Source organism: Macrotis lagotis, chromosome 5 (genome assembly GCF_037893015.1).
Source record: "Macrotis lagotis isolate mMagLag1 chromosome 5, bilby.v1.9.chrom.fasta, whole genome shotgun sequence".
Lineage (NCBI taxonomy): Eukaryota > Metazoa > Chordata > Mammalia > Peramelemorphia > Peramelidae > Macrotis > Macrotis lagotis.
In genome coordinates this window covers 3,680,567-3,702,481 of record NC_133662.1, presented here as the reverse complement: position 1 = coordinate 3,702,481, position 21,915 = coordinate 3,680,567, and the positions used below count along the sequence as shown (strand labels likewise).

The 21,915-nt window shown below is 40.4% G+C and overlaps 1 protein-coding gene across 3 annotated transcripts in view; it reads left to right on the top strand.

The window, feature by feature from the left end:
- The first annotated feature begins 17,504 nt into the window (after nt 1–17,504).
- BLTP3A (bridge-like lipid transfer protein family member 3A) overlaps nt 17,505–21,915 on the top strand; it is a 64,041-nt gene continuing 59,630 nt past the window's right edge. For all 3 annotated transcript variants that reach the window (XM_074236493.1, XM_074236494.1, XM_074236492.1), the window contains exon 1: nt 17,505–17,682. In XM_074236493.1, coding sequence (XP_074092594.1) covers nt 17,639–17,682 — 44 coding nt within the window. In that variant the 5' untranslated portion in view covers nt 17,505–17,638. The remainder of the gene's footprint in view (nt 17,683–21,915) is intronic.

The following is a 21,915-nucleotide window of genomic DNA, read 5'->3' as shown; positions in this document are numbered from 1 at the left end:
TATTTTGCGTAGGTCAGAGGTACTCTGTAAGTACTAAAAGAACAAAACCCAAGAAAAATGTTGTCCCTGAGCTCAATTGACTTATAGGATATGACCAATACACAGAAAAGTGTAATACAGAGTAACATGAAGAGAATGGACAAGGAAATAGTAGGGGAATATGGGGAGTAGGGAAGAGGAAATTTATAAAATTATACTTTAGTTGAGCCTTGAGAAAAGGCAAGAATTCTGACAGGATTCTTAAGAAGTACATTTCCAGGAACCTGACTAGACAGAACACATCCCATTGATAACCATTCTTACTCTATGTCCCCTTCACAAGTAGAAGTTTATTCCGTAAGCAGTGTGTGTGTGTGGGGGGGGGGGGGGTGGCTAGGTGGTACAGTGGCTAAAGCACCAGCCCTGGAGTCAAATCCGGTACCTGGGTTCAAATCTGGTCTCAGACACTTAATAATTACCTAGCTGTGTGGCCTTGGGCAAGCCCCTTAACCCCGTTTACCTTGCAAAAACCTTAAAAAAAAAGCACAACAAAAAAAGTATGGGTGTTTGTGTGTGTGTGTGTGTGTGTGTGTGTACAAGATGTCCCAAAAGTCTTACTGCAATTTTTAAGTTTTAATAAATTAGAACTGCAATGAGACTTTTGGGACACTTTATATTAGCACATCATTTTCTGATTGTTCCCAAGAGGCATCATAGTATAATGGATATAGTCCTACACTTAAAGTCAGGTCTGGCTCTGAATCCTGATTCTGTTACGTAATAACTATGTAATCATGAACAAGTCAAGAATTTTCTCATCTGTAAAAGATGGCATAACAATGGGCATAAATAATGCATTGACCTACATTTCACAGAGGGGTTATGAGGAAAGCATTATACATGTGAGCTATATTGCTTCACAGGCAAAGATCACCAACAAGGAAAAATAGTGTTTGTGTAACTCATTGATAGATTAAAACACTAGAGAAGGAAAGAAAAAAGAGGGAAAACAAGAGCAGCAACAAAAAAAGATGCATAGAATAGGGAGCTGTAAAGATAGAAGCAGTTCTAGAAAAATTCACTTGTGGCCTTCCCTTCCCTAGCAATGTATCTGGGAAAGTCTAAATCTTAATTTGCCTTTTTCAGAAAGCCAGAAAAATTGTAACTTCTCTACACATTCTGGAATCAAGGTAGTGAATTTTGTTCTCTAAGTTCCCCCCCCATCAATTATGCAACTTCCACAAAACACAAATTACTTGAACTAATTATTAGTACTGTTAAGCAATTGAATGATTAATAATAATTAATGATCAATATCAAACTAGGGGATTCTCTAGCTCCCTATTCCAATCTTTATTCATTTTTTATAATTGATGTGAAGTCGTAAGTATTATACTAATAAAATATGTGAATAACATGCAATAAGTGGAATAATTAACCTAGACTTTATAATTAAGCAAACTTTAAAAAAATCCCAATAAGCTAGAAGGATAAGTTTAATCTAATAAATTGACATTTAACAGTAATGAATTTTAAGTCTTCAATTACAACAGCTCTAACATGAAACCTCACACAAGTTGTCTATTCCAAAAAAATGGAAAATGGAAAAGGTAAAGACAGTGACTGATTATTTTTCACAAAAGATTAATCAATTTATAGCCGAATACATAACAAAAAAGACTAACAGAGCCTGGAAACTATCTCAGCCAACCAATACTCACTGATAATCAAGTAGAGGCAAAATCAGATTAGTTGGCAAACTCACTGGTAAAATATTGGGGGGGGTGGAATGTTAGAAGATTGAAGAGCAGTAGAGAAAACAGGAATAGTGTGAAATCCAACATGACACAAGAGCATGATTATATGAAAAATCCTGGACCCCTCACTATCTCATTATTTCACTTCTCACATCCAATCTGTTGCCAAGGCCTGTCAGTTTCACCTTTCAACATCTCCTGAATATGCCTTCTCTTCTGCGACACTGCCACCATTCTAGTAGGTCTGCCTACTTCAAGTCTCTGCCCCACTCCAATCCATCCTCTTTTCTCCTCCTCTCCAACTACTAACCTTCCTGGCTTTCTTTAAGTTCAAAGTAAAATTCCATCTTCAGGAAGCCTTCTTCATTCAACTCCCCTTCATTCCAGTGCCCTTACTATTAGTTTCTTTTTATGTTCTGTATGTGTATAGCCTGCTTTTTAAACATTTGTTTTCATATTGTCTCCCCAATAGTCTGCAAATTCCTTGTGGGCAGACATTGTCTTTTGCCCCTTTTTTGTATTCCCAGCCCAATGCCTAGAACATAATTGGTTTGGATCTTTGACCTTCATTATCGAAGAAGACCAAATTGATATCACCATGTTAGAGATGAGTTAGTGTGTCCTACTGTGGGGGATCAGACCAATATGAGCTTGGAATGCTCTACCACAGATTGGGCATAAATAGTCCATGGGAACACCTGGAGTGAGATCTCTAAACTTAATCTCATGTTTCCTTTGAGCTGCTTCCATTCTGCCTTATAGAGGGTAGCATCCTCTCTGATGAGGGCACACCATGCTAGGTGATCTTCTGCCAGGGTCCCTTTCACAATCATTTCCAAATTTCTTTTTTTTTTGTAATTTAATATTTACTTATTCTCATTTTGTACAAATAATGTTTTTTATACATTAATAAAATATTCTTGTGTAAGAGTAAACAAAATACCCCCTTTCCCAATAAAATGTAGACTTGCTTGAGTGATAAAGTAAAGGGGAGAGAAAAAAATTAAAATTAAAATTAAACAGTAATAGTAATAATTGTAGGTATGGCCAGGTGGCACAGTGGACAGAGCACCAGCCCTGGAGCCAGGAGCACCCAAGCCCATATCCAGCCCCGTACACCCAACAATCCCCCAGCTGTGTGACATGCAAGCCACCCCAACCCCACTGCCCTGTAAAAAACAAAAAAAAGAAAAAAAAGACCCAAAATAAAATAAAACAGTAGGGGTGGCTGGGTGACGGACAGAGCACTGGCCCTTGAGCCAGGAGCACCCGGGTCCAAATCCAGCCTCAGACACCCAATGGTCACCCTGCTATACAGCCCCAGGCAGACCACCCAGCCCCATTTGCCCTGCACCCCCCCCAAAAAAAAAAAATAATAATAATAATAAATGTGCTTTGGTCTGTGTTCCAACACCACCAACTCTGTCGCAGGTGGATCACATTCTTTATGATAATTCCATCACAAAAGTTACTTCCATATTTTTCCACCTGTTGCCATTGCTGATTGCAACTCCCTTCTTTCATATTTCTCCACTACCATGTACTATATTTTCTCTCTCCTTTCACTCTGATTTTTTTTAGATTTTTCAAGGCAATGGGGTTAAGTGGCTTGCCCAAGGCCACATGGCTAGGTAATTATTAAGTGTCTGAGGTCGGACTTGAACCCAGGTACTCCTGACTCCAAAGCTGGTGCTCTATTCACTGCACCACCTAGCCACCCCTCTCCTTTCGCTCTGACTCTGCTATAGGGTAGCTAAGTGGTGCAGCAGACAGATCCCTGGCCCTGGGGCCAAGAGGTCCTGAGCCCCCATACCACCCCTTAGGCCCAGCATCCACCTGGCCCTATGGTCCCGGACAGGCCATCCAATCCCAGCCCTTTGCAAGAAGTAAAAAAGAAAATGTGTTATATCTGACCACTCTCCCCCCATGGTCCATCCTCTCCTCCATCACTCACATCCCCCCCCCTTCCCCCATCCCCCTTCTCTCCTTCTTACTCCAGATGTCTATACCCCATTGAGTATATATGCTGTTTACTCTCCTAGCCACCTCTGATGAGAGCTAAGATTCCCTCATTCCCCCTTGCCTTCCCCCCTTCCATATCATTGCAATAGCTCATTGTAATAAAGAAAAATGTTATTATATGAAATATCTTAGCCTCTTCCTCCTCTCCTTTTTCTTTCTCCCATTACATTTCCTTTTTTATCTATTGACTCCATTTTTACACCACAATATATCTTCAAATTCAGTTTTATCCTGTGCTTCATCTATAAAAGCTCCTTCTACCTGCTCTGTTAATTGAGAAGGTTCATATGAGTATTATCAGTGTCATTTTCATCATCATTAAATCCCTCATATTTTCCCCTTCTCCTCCACTCTCTATGCTTCACCTGAGTCCTATATCTGAAGATCAAACCTTCTGTTCATCTCTGGCCATTCCAACAGGAACATTTGAAATTCCCCTGGTTCATTGAAAGTCCATCTTTTTCCCTGGAAGAGGACATTCAGTTTTGCCATTTCCAAATTTCTTGAGAGACCTTGAGAGTGTCTTTGTATCATTTTTTTCTGGCCCTTCTGTGAGTGAGTTCCCTGTGTGAATTCTTTATAGTCTTTTTGGCAAGCATGTGTTTGGCTAACATTTGAATTCTTGGCATTTTAATTAGAAGATAAACTGTCCAGGTTTCACAGTGAGGTCAGCACAACAGCTCTATAGACCTTCAGTTTGATATTCAGTCTAATACCTATCTTATCTCCCACATTTTCTCTCAGAGCCTCCCAAACACTGAACTAGCCCTGGCAATGCACGTGTCAACCTCATTATCAATGTGTAACTCCCTAGAAAGGACACTGCCTATAGGGTTTTTCTCAAAACAACTTTAAAGGCAGTCTCTAAACAGACCCTTAAAGGAACAGAGCCCAGAGAAAAACTGAGAAATAAGTCAGTAAAGTACGCACTCATGTGGGTAAAAGGGGAGTATAACCAAGCTTAGGTGGGACAACTGGAAAACCAGCAGGAAGCTCAAAACCATAGTTCAACTCAGATCCAGACTCAGCAAGCCAGTGGTATGGTAGGCCAGCAGTGAAGGTCCCAACTCCTGCTTGGAAGACTCCAGCTGGGAAGATCCCAGCTGGCCAACAGGCAGGACTGGTATAAAACTAGATTTGTAGAATGTAGAAGGAGAAAAGGTGGAGACATTGGAAGATAATTAGCACCACGTGAAGCACAAAGACCCTATTATAATAGAGGGGAAGAAGGAAGAGTATAAACACTGAAAAAATCTTTCAACAGACTCAGCTCAAAGAGGAAATTTATATATATATATTTATATTCCTAATTGGATTTAGCAGTTTATTCTACCCTCCTGGGAAGTAGGAGGGAAGGGGGAAAAGGATAGTGAGAGGCAGGCAGCAGACAAAAGCAAAACATTGGTGAGGAGGGATAAGAGGAAAGGAGAAAGAAAAGTACAAATAGGAGGAGGATAGGTTGGAAGAAAAGAAAAAAATTTGCACAAATAAAACCAATGCAATCAATATTAGAAGGAATGCAGAAAGTTGGGAAACAATTTTTCATAGATAGTGAGCAGATAGACTTTGGAAAAGCCTGGAAAGACTTGTGCAAATTAATATTGAGTAAAATAAGTAGAACCAGGAGAATACTGTACACATTAACAGCAATATTGTGAGATGATCAATAATAATGGACTTAGCTCCTCTCAGCAGTGCAGTGATCAAAGACAATCCTGAGAGACCTGTTATGGAAATGCCATTCACATCCAGAGAAAAACTATGGAGTCTGAATGCAGAACAAAGCATGCTATGTTCACTTTAAAATTTTTTTATATTGTTTCTTTCTCTTCATGATTCCCCCCCCCACTTAGTTCTATTTCTTCTTTCACAACATGCCTAATATGGAAATGTTAAACACAATTGTGTATGTACAACCTATATCATATTACTCTCAGCCATGAGGAAGGGAAGAGAGTATGGCAGAAAAAATGTAGAACTCAAATGCTGGCTTATATCTTTGCATATAATTGTAAAAAACTAAGAAGGGAGCAAAAAAAGAAAGAAGGTACACTGCCAAGGTAAGTGAAGGTATCCACTGTATTCAAAATTTCTCCATTTGCTATAATTGATGGTTCTATATATAGATGGTATGATGCTGACTGAATATCTGTGTTTTCTTGGTGTTAATTGTTAAGCCAAAGTCAACACAAACATCAGAGATCAGAGCCTTTCTTTGTTGAATCTCAGCTTCAGAGGCTGCATTAAGTGCACAATCATCTGCGTATAAAATCACACACCAGCACTCCCTCCACTTTGCTGCCTGGAACAGAGTAGGTGATTACTAAATAGTGATTGATTAATTGAAAACTAGGGAGACAAAGAGAAAATGGAACAGATTGATAAATTCAAATAGTGTATTCTAATCATCAGTGATAGAAATGTCTTTTGACCTCTATTTTGGAATTCAAATTGTTTTCTAAAATGATGTGGACATCACATTTAGAAAATTAAGTTGAGAAAAACTGTCTGATCTAATCCAGGTATACACAGAATAAATCCATGCTGAAATTAGTGGTTTCCATTTTTGTCATATCTCAAAAAGGGGAAGATATCAAACAATTGGGGTAAAACATTACCAAAATAAAGTTCTTAAAATAGCATCAGGTACCAACCTAGAGATCTACTTTCTCAAGTATATATAATCTTTTTTTTATCAGGTAAATCTTTTATGAAAATTAGAAGGGAATAGGAAATGATTTGCTGATGATTTTCTACAGCAGAGCATATCACCATGTTTTGTTTTGTTTTGTCATTTCAGACAAGTGAACCTCTTTGTGAACCTATTTGGGATTTTCTTGGCAAAGACACTTAGTGGTTTGTTATTCATTCTCCAGTTCATTTTGTAGATGAAGAAATTGAGACAAAAAGCAATAAATGACTTTCCCAGGTTCACATAGCTAGAAAGTGTTTGAGGTCAGATTTGAACTCAGGAAGATAAGTCTTTCTAAATGGTACTTTATCTACCTAGCTTGCCTTATTTCCACATACACAGTTAAGAGATATAGCCTTAATAGGATCCCAGCATGTTCAGTGTTTCTTGATTACTGCCCCACACACACAAACACTTGTTAATACAAAATATAACTGTAAATTAAAATCTGTCCTTGAATCAGCAATTTTCTATGTATGTTTTAAAATCATACAATATACTTTAATAGATATGTTAAATATGACATCTTCACAGTGAAAACTTTGCTCAGGGACCCTCATATTTTCAATACCAAGTGAGGCATAAAACAGGAACTTTCTTATCTCTGTGTCTTTGTTCACAAATGTCTTCTTCACCTGTTGGATTACAGTCCTTGAGAGCATGAAAATGGACAGAATGAGAGAGAGTGAGAAGAGAGTGAGAGAGAAAAAGAATCTGTTCTCAAGGAACCTAAGTACTAATAGAAAAAGGCAAATAGAAGTTGTACAAGTACATGGTAGAAAAAGTCTCATGGAAATATGACAGCAGGACAGTCTAGAGAACATGTTTAGATATTCTCTTCTAATTTCCAATCCAACCATGCATGTAAGCTTGGTGGACCTACTTCTAGATGGGAGTGATTAAGGAGTTAGTACTGTGGTGAGGAAGAGTCTTTTAGTTGTCTAAGGAGACAGAAAGTCTGATGACTCCTGAGTTGCTGAGTCATAACTGAATATATATACAAAATGAGTAGTCCTTTCAGTGAATCATTTTTGCTTTTTTTTTTCCTTCCTGGCTGAGAGTAAGCTGCCAGATAAAGTGGGGTGGCTGGGAGAATAGCCCTACTCCACAGGTGTGCTGGTAAATATTTAACAGTGAACTTCCTAGAAAATGTATATGATTTTGATTATAGTTACAAATTGTTCTTCGGAATGACTGGATCAGTTTATGGTACTACCAACAGTCTTCTTCTCATATTTTAAAGTTTAATCTGCATTATTAACATTTTCTCTAGTGCTTTTTCAATCAACAATCAACAAAACCATAAATCAAGCTGTGAATTGTTTGCTAAAATCTATTTCCAAGTTGTAAATGTTGAAAATTTAATTATACAGAGGTACATCATATTCTTGACTGTCTCCCAACTAGTTGAATGTATGCAGAAAGATGTGTTTGTTTTCCTTTCTTTTATGTTTATTCCTTCTTGATGTTATGAGAAAAAGCATTCTTAGAGGGTTTTCTTGGCAAAGTTGCTGGAATGGTTTGTCATTTTCTTCTTCAGTTCATTTTATAGATGAGGAAACTGAGGCAAACAGGGTTAAGTGACTTGCCTATGGTCATGCAACTAATGTTGAGACCAGATTTGGAAGCCTGGCATTCTATCCACTATACTACCTAGCTGTCCTTCAAACCTTGCCTTTGATATATATCCTCTTCTTTCCCCTAAACTCTTGAGTTATAGGTTGAGTGCATATTTTGCAAATAATTAGCTTCAAAACTTCAATTAGAATTTAAACCCATTGTATGGATTGTTTCATTGTTTTTACTTATATTTACTTATATCACCATTGGGATATAAGTACCTCACAAAAAATACATGCTTATTAAACGCTTGCAAATGGACATATTGACTTGCTATCATATTTTTTGTGGAAACTTCAGTGGGACAAACTGAAACCAATTTATACATTCTCATCCTGTGCAATTCTGCCTGTGTCTTACTCTAAATATCCTGCAGGGAAAGAACAGATACTAATGCACTATTGGTAAACCTGTGGACTAATTAGTCATTCTGGAAAACAAAATCCCTAAACTGTATTCTTTAATTCATAGTTTGGTTACTACTTCTAAACTTAAACAAGAAAAGAGATCAAACACAAAGTGAAAGAACTCATATATGCAAGACTATTTATATCCTCACTTTTATTTCTGTAAAGTACAGGAAACAAATGGGATTCTCATCAATTGAGAATGGCTGAACAAATTGTGATATATGATAGCCTTAAGAAATGAGAAAAAAAGGATTGAGCTAGAGAAACCCGAGTTTCACATGAACTGACCCAGAATGAAATGAGAACAATTTAAACAAGAACGACAACTTTGTAAATATTAAACAACTTTGACATTGATTAATGGTGATGACCAATCACAACCTCAGAGAAATGCTTGCTGAAGCTATCTATTCACCTCCTGTCAGAGATAATAGATACAAGATGTTTTTAGACATGGTCAATGTGTATGTTTCTTTTGTTTGAATATATTTATTTAATATGTGTGGGAGATTTGGAGGGGCAGAATTTTGGAGGATGAGGAAAGCAACTAATATTGACGTAGGTCAAATAAAAAAAATAAATCTCTGGGGGGCAGCTTGCTGGCACAGTAGATAAAGTATCAGACCTGGTGTCAGGAGGACCCAAGTTCAAATCCAACCTCAGATACTTGTTACTTACTATCCGTGTAGCCTCATTGCCTCATCCCAAAATTAAAATAATAAATCTCCAATGGTGGTAGAATCTACATAAAAAATAGAGTTCTCCTAGATCTCTTGATGCTACATGGGTGCGATAGTACAGACTGCTAATTTTTGCCTTTGTATCCAGTGCTTAGCACAGTGTGACTCATACGTAGTTAGAACCTTCATGTGCAATGATTGATAGATTGTTATATAAGTAGCCCATTCTTTTTTCTGGTCCTAGACCTCTTGAGTTCTTTTTTTTTGTTGTTCACTTTTTTTTTTTTTTACACATAATTACTTGTGGATAATAGGCAGCAGCCTATTGAGGCTTAGATTATTCTTTGGTTGACTTGATGTTTTGACATTTCATGACTTGTAGCCCAATGGTATCAATGAAAGAAAACTGGTGTCATACAGATGGGTTTTTATTTCAGGAAAAAGCTTGGGGCTATTAAATGCACTGCACAATCGGGGCAACTAGGTGGTGCACTGGATAGAGCACTGGCCCTGACTCTGGAGGAGTCAGGAGGACCTCAAACATTTAACAATTGCCTAGCTGTGTGACCTTGGGCAAGTCACTTAACCCCATTGCCTTGATTTTAAAAAAAGTACTGCATAATTGCTTTTCCTACTTGTCCTATTCAATTCTGAGCTGAGTATAAGAAATAACAAAAGAGATATTTTCAAGAAACTCAAGACGAATAGTATGAACTGATGCAGAATGAAGCAAGTGGAAATTTATAACAATATTTTAAGGACAAGCGATTTTGAGAGAGTTACAAACTGTGATCAAGGCAATGACCTATTACGTTTCCAGAGAACTAATAATAACACATGCTACCTACCTCCTGACAAATGATGGATTCAGGGTGCAAACTGAGACACACATTTTTGGACCAATGTGTGGGGCTTTATTTTGCTTAACTATATTTTTTAAATGAGTTTTGTTTTTCTTTTTTTCAGTAAGGGGTGTAAGTAAGAAGAGAAGGGTGTTAATGATACAGTTGCTGAAAAAAAAAAGAAAAGAGGGTCATTGTTTCTTTAAAATACACATAAGAGAAAGAAGGAAGGGCAGGAAGAAACTCAAGCAGGACTACTTTATAAGTTACATGTTTAATTTGTCAGATAGGTAAAATGAAAGGCAAGTTATATATAAGAGAAATATGCAGGTTCATATACATTTTTTGTCTGTTTTGGATATGGAAATGTTCATTTTGGGTGGTATTTGAAAAATATAAAATTTCATTTTTAAAAAAGAGATAGAGACTATTCCCTTTAATTTAGAAAAAAACATATCTTATTGTCTGATCTTGTTACCTCTTAGAATTCTTGTCTCTTCTCTAAGGATATGATTCCTCTCTCATCACACCCAATTTAGATCAAGGTACAACATGGAAACAAAGTAAAGACTGACAGATTGTTTTCCGTGGGGGGTGGGGGGAGGGAAGTAAGATGGGGGGGGAAATTGTAAAACTCAAATAATATCTTTAATAAAAATTAATTTAAAAAAGAGATAGAGATAGAGATAGATAGATAGATAGATATTGATATTCCCTCAAATATCTTAACCTTCTAGTTTCCCTCCCATTCTTCTTTCAACCATTCTCCCTCTCCACCTCAATTGCACACAAGAATGGGGATAATTTCATCTCTCTATAACCCCATAAATTTTCCACTTTCATGATTAAGAACTCTGAAATTCCTTTATCTAGGAGGTATAATAAGGATTGATGCACCTGTAGAATGGATTGGTATCCTCAATTAATGCAAATTCCTCACAGAGAGAGTCTAAGGGTCTTGCTTCTGGGAAGCTAAAACTAATTTGTTCCCAGGGGCATCTATGTCTTGTCATATTATCCACTGATGGCAAGATCCTAAAAATCTTCTAGAGGACCTTTCACCTTTTAAATGCTTTAGGACTTTTACTGGACAGATCTCCTGCCATGGGCAGTACTATGGTAGGTGAGGGAAGATGAACAAAACACCCCCAAAACAAATCCCCCCCAAAATGTGCATAAAGCCAAAAAACTTAAGCTTCCTCCCTCCCTTCTCAGAAGGATCAAATTTCAAATTTTTTACTGGACAGTTCTTCTAGCATAGCCAGTACAAAGAGAAAAAAGAGAGAAGAGAAACAAACAAAACTAGCTTTGCTTTCCTTCCCCCTTCATGAAGACCAAATTTCAAGTCTTCCAGCCTGGTCCACATGTTACAACTTTGAAGTTCACAGATCCTAATACAAGATGATAATAATGAACTAAAGCAGTACCAAGAACATCAGAGTCAAAATAGAGCTACTGACACCTCTGATACAGATACAGATTTCTTCTCCTGATATAAACAGGAGCATCTCCTGGAACAATATGGCCTCTGAAGGGTCAATTTTTGATTTAGTTGATAAATCATCTTGCAACAGGATTAAGTGGCTAATAGTTGTAGTAAAGTGGCTAAGAGGTCATAAATCTCTTGCAAGAAATCTATCCCACAGTTTTGACCTATCTGCGATGGAGAATACCATCTGTATTCAGAGAAAGAATTGTGGAGTTTGAACAAAGACCAAAGACTATTACCTTCAATAAAAAAAAAAACCCAATATCTTATTATGTAATTTTGCTATCTCTTATACTTTATTTTTTCCTTAAGGATATGATTTCTTTCTCATCACATTCAATGTATACCAGGGAAACAATGTAAAAACTAACAGAGTGCCTTCTGTGGGGGAGGGAAACAAGATTAGGGGAAAAATTGTTAAGACAAAATCTTTCTAAAAAGAAATCTGTCCCAAAAACAATTTTGATATGAGGCTCTCCTAGTGACTGCCAACCAGTCCTGTATTTTCCCTCCCTAAAAGCCACATTAGAGAAATGATATAAAATATGTTCATTCTTAGAAGTTTCTGTGAAGTGGTTTCCCTCTTCAGAATTAAGTGGCATGCACAATGGATAGAGTACTGGCCCTGGAGTCAGAAGGACCTGAGTTCAGATTTGACCTCAGACACTTAAATTACCTAGCTATATGACTTTGGGCAAGTCACTTAACCCCACTGCCTTGCAAAAAAAAAAATAAATAACATGGAGTAAGGGATTTCTTTTATTCCAGGTAAATACACATTGACTATAGTTACATGAAAACAATTTCACCTCCTCTATGCTATTGGAAAGCAAAACTCTTCCTAACAATAATACCCCAAGGGGCGGCTAGATGGCGCAGTGGATAAAGCACCGGCTCTGGAGTCAGGAGTACCTGGGTTCAAATCTGATCTCAGACACTTAATAATTACCTAGCTGTGTGGCCTTGGGCAAGCTACTTAACCCCATTTGCCTTGCAAAAACCTAAAAAAAATAATCAAACAAAACAATAATAACAAACATATAATAAAAACAAACATAACAATAATAAGCTGTTTCTGAGATGGAGTTTCACAAACTGTTTTCGAGAAAAAGAATCCTAAATGTAGAGGGAAAGTTGAGCTACTTTTCCAAAGCACATAAAGCTCTCTTAGTGTGAGAAGGCCCTTGAGGTCAAGACCTCTGTCTTGCCAAATGAAAAAAGAAATACATCAGGTATGTCTTAGAGTCTAGATCTAAGAAACCACTTTACAAAAGAGCCCTTCCTCTTTCTAGGGTAGCATTGATTTGCTGTAGACATGTGAGCCATAATTCTGGGAGGTAGGAAAGCACATATGGATAAGTCAGGGACATAATGATGAAGCAATTAATTAGTATGGACAACTTTCTTGTTTTGAGATGGGAGAGTGTTGTTTTCCTATTTTGAAGAGATTGAGGGCCATTTGGATTAGGAAAAGCTACCTTGTCTGTAGTAAAGGGGATCATATGGTCCTGTGCTTAGTATAGCATGTATCACCTCTTAAATATCCAAATTCACAGTAGACTCATTCAACTAACCTAATCTGTAATGCTTCACTCTGTTTAACATACATCCCAACTATGCAATTGGAAGCATCAGTAAAATTCCTCTATTGGTCTTGTCCCAAAGGATTGAAAGCCTATGACTGTATAGTCCTCTGCTCTCCAGGACTCTTGGCCAGACTCATGACCACTGCCCAGGAATTAATGTAGACGAAGATCTTCTCTGCCTCATTCCTCATGATCCCATCCCTTTCACCTGATAGCCAGGCAGCCTGGAGTTCAGTTGACTGGAAGGATATTCCCTGGGACATAGCACCTTGCTAGATTAGTGACTACTCTTGTAGAGGATGGAATCATAGTTATTTAGGTAAAATTATGTTCTACAGGAACCAGGCCCTTATGGGTGAGAACTCTCTGGGTCATTGGAGGAGGCAAGATTCCAAGGTCTTGAGTGGAGGCCTCAATTTCTGACAATCATTACCCTTTTGTGAAGGGCAATAACATCAGAGAGATCCAGGCAAGCATGGTTTTGAATGGACCATTTCCATTTAGCAATAGAAGCCACTTGTGTCTTATCCATGTTGTTAGAGGGTCCACCGTGCATTACTCAACCCATAATAGACAACTGTGGACAAAGAGTAGTTGGATGATACTGTCAGTCATTTATTCAGTAGCAACTAGGGCCCAGTAAGAAGTGAGAAACTGCTTTTCAAAAGTCATATAAATGAGTGGCTGCTTTGGGATACTTGAAACTCTAGATACCTATTTTGGCCACTCCATGGTGCCTGCCAAAGTTTCACTCAAGTTGTTCTTTGTGAATAGAGACCTTCTGAAATTCAGTCCTTTCAGAGTCAGGAGGACAGAAGGAAAGGGATTACTAGACAGCTTGCTTCAATTTTCCAGGGATATAGTCTACTCTGGGGCCCACTTAAAGAAATAGACTTGTGAGGGGTGGCTAGGTGGCGTAGTGGATAAAGCACCAGCCTTGGAGTCAGGAGTACCTGGGTTCAAATCCAGTCTCAGACACTCAATAATTACCTAGCTGTGTGGCTTGGGCAAGCCACTTAATTCCATTTGCCTTGCAAAAAAAAAAACAACCTAAAAAAAAAAAGAAATAGACTTGTGAATGAATTGATAAATGGAAACTACTAGTATGTCCAAGTGGGAAATATGGGTCCTATAAAACCTGAAGAGTTTAATAAATCTCTGGGCTTTCTTATATCAGGGAGAAGCAAGTGTCAGTAGTTTATTCTGGACTGTTCCTGAAATCCTCTGGGTTTTTCTTGTCTACTATATCCTTGATATCCACTTGACTGAGTGAGCTGGACCCTAGATTTTCTAAGGGTTGATTTTCCCTTCTTATCTGTCACATGGCTAGTGTTGTTGGCATTAGAGAAGAGAGAAACCATACCTCTTCAGGATACTGTAGAACCCTAAATAGGAGATTTAGCTAGTCTTAATCTGGAGAGTGAGTCTAGAGCATAATTTTTACATTTTAACATTTTCTGTCATCTTATTTTCTCCTTTACTTTTTCTAAAACTGTTCTTTGTCCTCACCACAACCTCCATTCTCTCTTATTCTTAGTTCTTTCCTATACTATCATGTTTGCTCCATTCTTCCCCCTTTCTCAAATTTGACCCTTTTATTAACCAGTTGACTTTATTAGTATAATCTCTACTCTCAAATCCCTAGCTCCCTAATACTTATCACTGTTCTTGCTTTGCAAAACCTCAGCCCTCCCTTTGCTTCTTCTTCTACTCAGGCGTTCCTACATATTTTCTGAGTAAAGCAGATTTGTAGAAGTTCAAAAATGTGAGATGGACAAATTTAGAGACACTATTTGTGCCCAATTTGTTGTAGTCTTCTGATCATGTATTGAACTGATGAGCCACAGTTGACACACTGTACCTTTAATGCAACATAGAGGTGTCATTTTGATTTTGAGAAGAAACTCCCAAGTAGATAAGGAAAAAGTCACACAATGGTGATGACTGGTTCTACCACAATTCTTGTTATCTAATCACAGCTGGGCTCTCTCCTTTTAATTCCTTCCTAATTGATTCTGTCCTACTTGGAGCAGAGACTTTTCTAAACCTCTTCTCTCCTTAAACCTTTCTCCATAGCTAAAACCTCATTCCCTCCTAATTTATTAAGAAAATAAAAGTAGTGAATGGTGAGCACCTTCTTCCTATGTCTTCATCTCACAACTCTATGTTACCATTCCTCTACTGCAGATTTTTGATAAAGATGTATCCTTCTCTCTGCCAAGGCCAGGCCTTCTACATGGACACGTAATATGATTCTTTTTAGGCTTCTCTGACAGACTGATTCTGTTCCTAGATACTTACTGTTTTCTCTCTGAGGTTTCATAACCTTATTTTTTCTTGGTTAATTCAAGTCAACAAGAATTTATTAAGCATCCAAATGTTAGTCACTGTACAAACACTGTAATTAAAAAGACAAAAAAAAAATGGCTATGGTTCACCTCCTGCCTCTGTGACCACTTCATGACCACCCCTCCCCTGCCTCCCTCCCCATCCTTTATTGGATGTTTCATAGATATCTGAAATTCAACATCCCCAAAACTGAACATCCCCAAATTCTACCTTCATCCAAACTTCTCTATTATTTTTGAAGGTACCATCGTCCTCCCAATCACTCACCTCTACAATTTGGGTACATTCCTCTCTCTCTCTCTCTCTCTCTCTCTCTCTGTATACACACACACACACACACACACACACACACACACACACACACACATATCCTCTTTATATTCTTCTTTGACACTGCCACCACTCTAGTACAGATCCTTATCATCTCATGCCTGGACTATTAAAAATCTTCTGATTGGCCTTTTCTCAAGTCTCTTCCCATTTCAGTCCATTTATCACTCAACTATCACAGTGAGCTCATGATAATCTAAATTTATTTGCATTTAAAATTTTTTTCTGAGAAGAGGTCCATAGGTTCCTCTAGTCAAGCTCTGTGCTAAATGTTGAAGATACAAAGAAAGGCAAAAGATTGTCCCCAGGGCTCATGCCCTGCCATTGGTGTTGGCAAGTAAGTTGTGATTTCTTTCTTTAGTACTCTTGTTGCTTATTGTCATTTTGACCCTGGAAATGTTAGATGATCAATGTTTCTTTTCTTTGGATAAGTGATAAATTCAACTCTTTTATTTATATTTGAACTGGACCTAAGCGCCCTCTATGAGTTTAGATCAGGACCTGTTTGACAACCTAAAAAGTTACTGGGGGATTGAGATATTAAGTGACTTTCCTAGTGTCACCCAGTTATAGTATCAAAGTCAGGAGCTGGGTCCAGATTTTCCTGATTAACTCTAGCTAACCTTTGATTTGTCTATGTTTGTGTTTGATATGAGCAGCCAGGTGGCACAGTGACTAAGTTCAGGTCTGGAGTCAGGAAGACCTAAATTCAAGTTTCACCTCAGACACTTATTAGCTGTGTGACACTGGCTAAGTCATTTCACTCTGTTTGCCTCAGTTTCCTCATCTGTAAAATGATCTGGAGAAGGAAACAGCAGAAAACCCCAATGGGTATATTTCCTAAGAGTTGGACATGACAACAACAGTATTGATAGGATTCAATTCAGCATCAAATAAAACAATACATACACATATACATCTGAACAGTTAACTATATGTAAAACTTTTAGTATCAAAAAAGATGACCCTAAAGCGTTCTTTTTTTCCTTTTTTTTTAGGTTTTTGCAATATTATTAAGTGTATGAGGGCAGATTTGAACAGGTCCTCCTGACTCCAGGGCCGGTGCTCTGTCCCCTGCCCCCCCCCCCCCCCCCCCCCCCGTCCCTAAAGTCTCAGTGCAGTTTTAAGCTTTAATACTGCACTAAGATTTGGGGAAAATGCATGTACTCGCTGGCCGCTCCGATATGATCTCACAATTAAAATGCCGGCGTAATTCAGGCAATGGTTGCAGATCTAGAAGCCCGTGTGCTTCCGAGCCTCTCCCCTCTTTTTCTGCTACATCCCCTTGGAGGTAGAAAGGACCGGCTGAGGGCTGGGAGACAGCCGGCCTTTCCGCACGGGTTGCCAGCGCCGAGAACCCAGCCCGTCCCCGGCGATGCGCCCCTCGGGGACGAGCCCGGCAGCTCTTAGGGAAACAGCAGAGCCCGACCCGGGCCGGGGCTCCGGGGCTCCGGGGCTCCGGGGCTCCGGGGCTCCCCGCTCCCGGCCTCCCCCGCCCTCCCCTCCCCCGCTCCCGGCCTCCCGGGCCGGTGGCAGCAGGCGCGCGGCCCCCGCCGTCCGCTGGGGGGCGCCTCTGGGCGCGAGCGCGCTCCGGCCTCGCTCCCGGCGGCTCGGCGCCGCGCGCGGGTGGGCGGGATCGTGGAGGAGCCGCGGACGCCCGGGGAGCGAGGGGAGGCGGCGGCGGCGGCGGCGGCGGCGGCGGCGGCGGCGGGCAGCGGTCATGGCGGCGGCGAGGGCGGCGGCGGCGGCGAGGGCGGCGGCGGCGGAGGCGCCCGGTCTTCCCCGCGGCGGCGAGGCGCGGAGGCCGCCTTTCCCTCGGGACTGAGGTCGGGGCCGCCCAGGCCACTCCCCGCGGCCCGGCCCGGCCCGGCCCGGCCCCGGCATGGCCGGGATCATCAAGAAGCAGATCCTGAAGCACCTGTCCCGGTGAGAGCCCGGCCCGGCCCGGGCCCCCGCGCCCCGCCCCCAGCCCCAGCCCCAGCCCCAGCCCCAGCCCGGGCCCCCGCGCCCCGCCCCCAGCCCCAGCCCGGGCCCCCGCGCCCCGCCCCCAGCCCCAGCCCCAGCCCGGGACCCCGCGCCCCGCCGGGCTGGGCCCGGAGCCCGTGTGTGGCCCAGCGGGGCCCGTCTGTCTGTGGCTCTGTGTCCGTGCGTGTGTGTCCTGTGTGTGTATCCTATGTATATCCTATGTGTGTGTCCTGTGTGTATATCCTGTGTGTGTCCTGTGTGTGTATGCTATGTATATCCTGTGTGTGTCCTGTGTGTGTCCTGTGTATGTATCCTATGTATATCCTATGCGTGTGTCCTGTGTGTATCCTGTGTGTGTCCTGTGTGTGTATCCTGTGTGTGTATGCTATGTATATCCTGTATGTGTATCCTGTGTGTGTCCTGTGTATGTGTCCTGTGTGTGTCCTGTGTATGTATCCTATGTATATCCTATGTGTGTGTCCTGTGTGTATCCTGTGTGTCCTGTGTGTGTATCCTGTGTGTGCCTCCTATGTATATCCTATGTGTGTATCCTGTGTGCATCCCATGTGTCATGTGTGTATCGTGTGTGTCCTGTGTGTATCATGTGTGTGTCCTGTGTGTGTCCTGTGTGTATTCTGCATGTGCCCTCTGTGTGTATCCTGTGTGTGTCCTGTGTGTATCCTGTGTGTGTGTCCTGTGCGTGTATCCTGTGTGTGTCCTGTGTGTATCCTGTATGTGTATCCTGTGTGTATCCTGTGTGTATCCTGTGTATGTGTGTCCTCTGTGTGTGTGTGTGTGTGTCCGTGTGTGTCCCCAGCCCCGGTGGGCCCCGGCGCCCAGAGCCCAAGCCCCGCATTTGATGGAGGAAGAAGCCGGGCTCAGAGCAGCCAAGCAAGTCGGGCCGGGTGGGTGGGCACCCCCAAGCCCAGGCCCCACTGCCGCCGCTGCAGAAAGGCCCTTTAGGGACCCTGTGCCCCCCAACCTCATGCCCATGATGGCCAGTCTCTTTGTGCTCTCACCTCCACCCTCCCTTTCGGCCCCAGCTGGTGCTATGGAAAAGTGGGGCAAATGCTGCGTTTATCCCCCTTTTCCCCCGGTTCTTTCCTCCGAAAGAAGGGTTAAGCTAGATGCCCTCTAAAGCCCCTCCACCCCTAAACCTATGGGGCTCCTATGTCTGACTCCAATACTCCTCTCTGCTCTCCTCCCAGTGTGCGGGCTGACCTACTGTTTCTCCCCTAGCATTTGAAGTCCTGAAGCCCCAAACCTTCCTTACCCATTATTTGCTATTTCCCCAGCCTTTCCAGTGTCTGGAACTTATGTTGAGAGACTGCCAATATTGCTATTTCCTTGACCCTGTTGCATCATCCTTGAAGCGGAGGGTGTCCCAAATATCTTAGTGTAGTTTTAAGCTTTAATCCATACGATCCTGACTACTTGGTAGATTAATTTAAGGTAGATCATGGCGGGGTTGGGCAGAGAAGTTTGACAACCTCCCTCTGGGAACTGGAACTCTTTCACAGTTTTGTAGCCATTTATTAAGCAATAATTTGTGTTTGGATAATCTTGTGGCTGAGGCAGGTGGCACGGACAACAGTATTTTGATAGGCAACTGTGAGTCTTTCCCAGCTGTTATGTTTGAGTTGCCAGAACTTGTGGCAGAGTGATTTTAAAGTGGCTTCTCATTCATATCAGATTTAGTCTGACATTGATTTAATAATAACTTTAACTTTAGGTATCTGTTTATGTTGGGAACCATGGTTTGGTTCCAGAATGGTGAATCTTATCTGTAATGCATTGTAAGCTTGTAACAAAAGCCAGTCAGTCAGGCCTAGCATTAAAGCTGAACTTATTTTCCCACATTTGACTTTATGGGTTGTGTGGTAATTGGCTTGATGAAAATGGATTGAGCTTTTGGAGCATCCTCTTCCTTTGTTGACATGCCGGTCTGCTTGCCATTTTAGATTTGGATTAGTGGCAAGATCTATTTCTAACTTTAGGTAATGGACCAAATAGAAAGATTTTAAAAAGCTTCAGCTAGAACTGAAAACACTTAATTTTAGATCATCACATTCAAATTAAGGACCTATGTATCTTGGGAGAGACATGGTATTTTCTTGATAGAGAGGCCTCAGAATCACTAAGAACCAGGTTCAACTTTTGCCCCTGGCACAAATTGTTTGTATGACTTGAGGCAGACCATTGAACTTCTTGTGTTCTGACATCACAGGTCCACTCTCCTCCAATTCCTTTCTATTCAAAACAACTTTTTAATTTAATATTAATTTAGTTGAATTTGTTTAAATTCTACACTTATTAAACATGCTATATAAAGAGTACTGTGAGAAATAAAAATTTTATTTAATACACTGCTGTCATGGAATTTTAGAGGGCCAAATTACCTTTGGAAAATTGTATCATTCTTTTAATTCCCTCTCAGCTCCCTGAATTAAATGAAAGATGAGCTCCTTAATACTAGTGTCTTTCCTGTGTTAAAATAGTCTTGGAACATTATAGCTTATGAAGATCTGAAAATGAAACTCCTAGAATACACTAGAGAAGCCCAAGGTATGTGAGCAGGCTTGCAGTAGATTACCATCAGGGAACAAAGAAGTAAAATAAAGAATATTCTCAAAGAAATGTATGGACATAAAAGAAGATGGACTAGTCACATGGGAGAGAGTGGGATAACAGGTGGACAGTTCATGTGCTCTTTGGTACATTACTGTGATCAAGAGCAGTCCCCAGGATTTACTGCAATAGTGCAGGTTCCTGTGTGTCTCATGTTTATTATGGGAGGAGGTTGCTGGATTTTGAAATAGAGAAAGGATGGATGTGGACTGAGGAGGTAGAATAAACAGGGATTTTTAGCTAATTGAATATGAGAAATGAGGGAGAGAAAAGAGTCAATCAGCAAGCATAGTGTTGAGGATACAAATAACAATAGCTAACATTGATAAATTTCTTTAAGGTTTACAAAATATTCTACATATATTATCTCATTTGAGCCTCACTACAACCCTGTGAGGTAGGTGCTATTGTTATCCCCATTTTACAGATGATGAAGTATCCAATATACAGTCAAAAATTCTGAGGGTGAGAGAGGTCAAATGACTTGCCCAAGGTCACATAGACAGGGTCTGAGGTGGCATTTGAACTCATGCCTTTCTGACTTAAAGCTCACCACTGTGCTACCCAGTGGCCTCAAAGATAAAAATGAAACAGTACTCTCCCTCAAGGAACTGCTTATTTTCTTTCTTTTTTTAATTAAAGATTTTATTTATTTTGAGTTTTACAATTTTTTCCCCCAATCTTACTTCCCTCCCCCACCCCTCTAGAAAGCAATTTGTCAGTCTTTACATTATTTCCAAATTGTACATTGATCCAAATTGAGTGTGATGAGAGAGAAATCATGTCTTTAAGGAGGAAACATAAAGTATAAGAGATAACAAGATCAGACAATAAGATGTCAGTTTTTTTTTCGTAAATTAAAGGGAATAGTCCTTGAACTTTGTTCAAACTCCACAGTTCTTTCTCTGGATACAGATGTTATTCTCCATTGCAGATAGCCCAAAATTGTCCCTGATTTTTGCACTGTTGAAATGATCAAGTCCATCAAGGTTGATCATCACCCCCATGTTGCTGTTAGGGTGTATAGTGTTTTTCTGGTTCTGCTCATCTCACTCAGCATCAGTTCATGCAAATCCCTCTAGGCTTCCCTGAAATCCCGTCCCCACACAATAGTGTTCCATGACATACATATACCACAGTTTGCTAGAACTGCATATTTTCTATTGGGTACAACCAATACACATAAAAATGTTTAATGCTAAGGTTTTAGACATGGCAGCCTAGGTGAATAGTGATATTGTTATCAGAAGTAGTGAAGATGAAAGGAAGAACTTGCTTAGGAGAAAAAATAATCTTAGTTTTTGGACATGATGAGTTTGTGCAAATAGGACATTCAAATGGAAAGTGCTAAGTCTGGTGTCAGGAAGACCTGAGTTCAGATCCATTCTCAGATTCTTACTGGCAAGCCCTTTACCATCTGTGTACCTCATTTTCACATCTGTAAAATGAGGATAATAATGACACCTGCCACACAGTTATTGTGAGGACAAAACTAAACAAATGTAAAGCACCTTGCTAGCTTTAATGAGCTATACAGACAGTTGGGATTTTTTTCAGTCTTTAGAG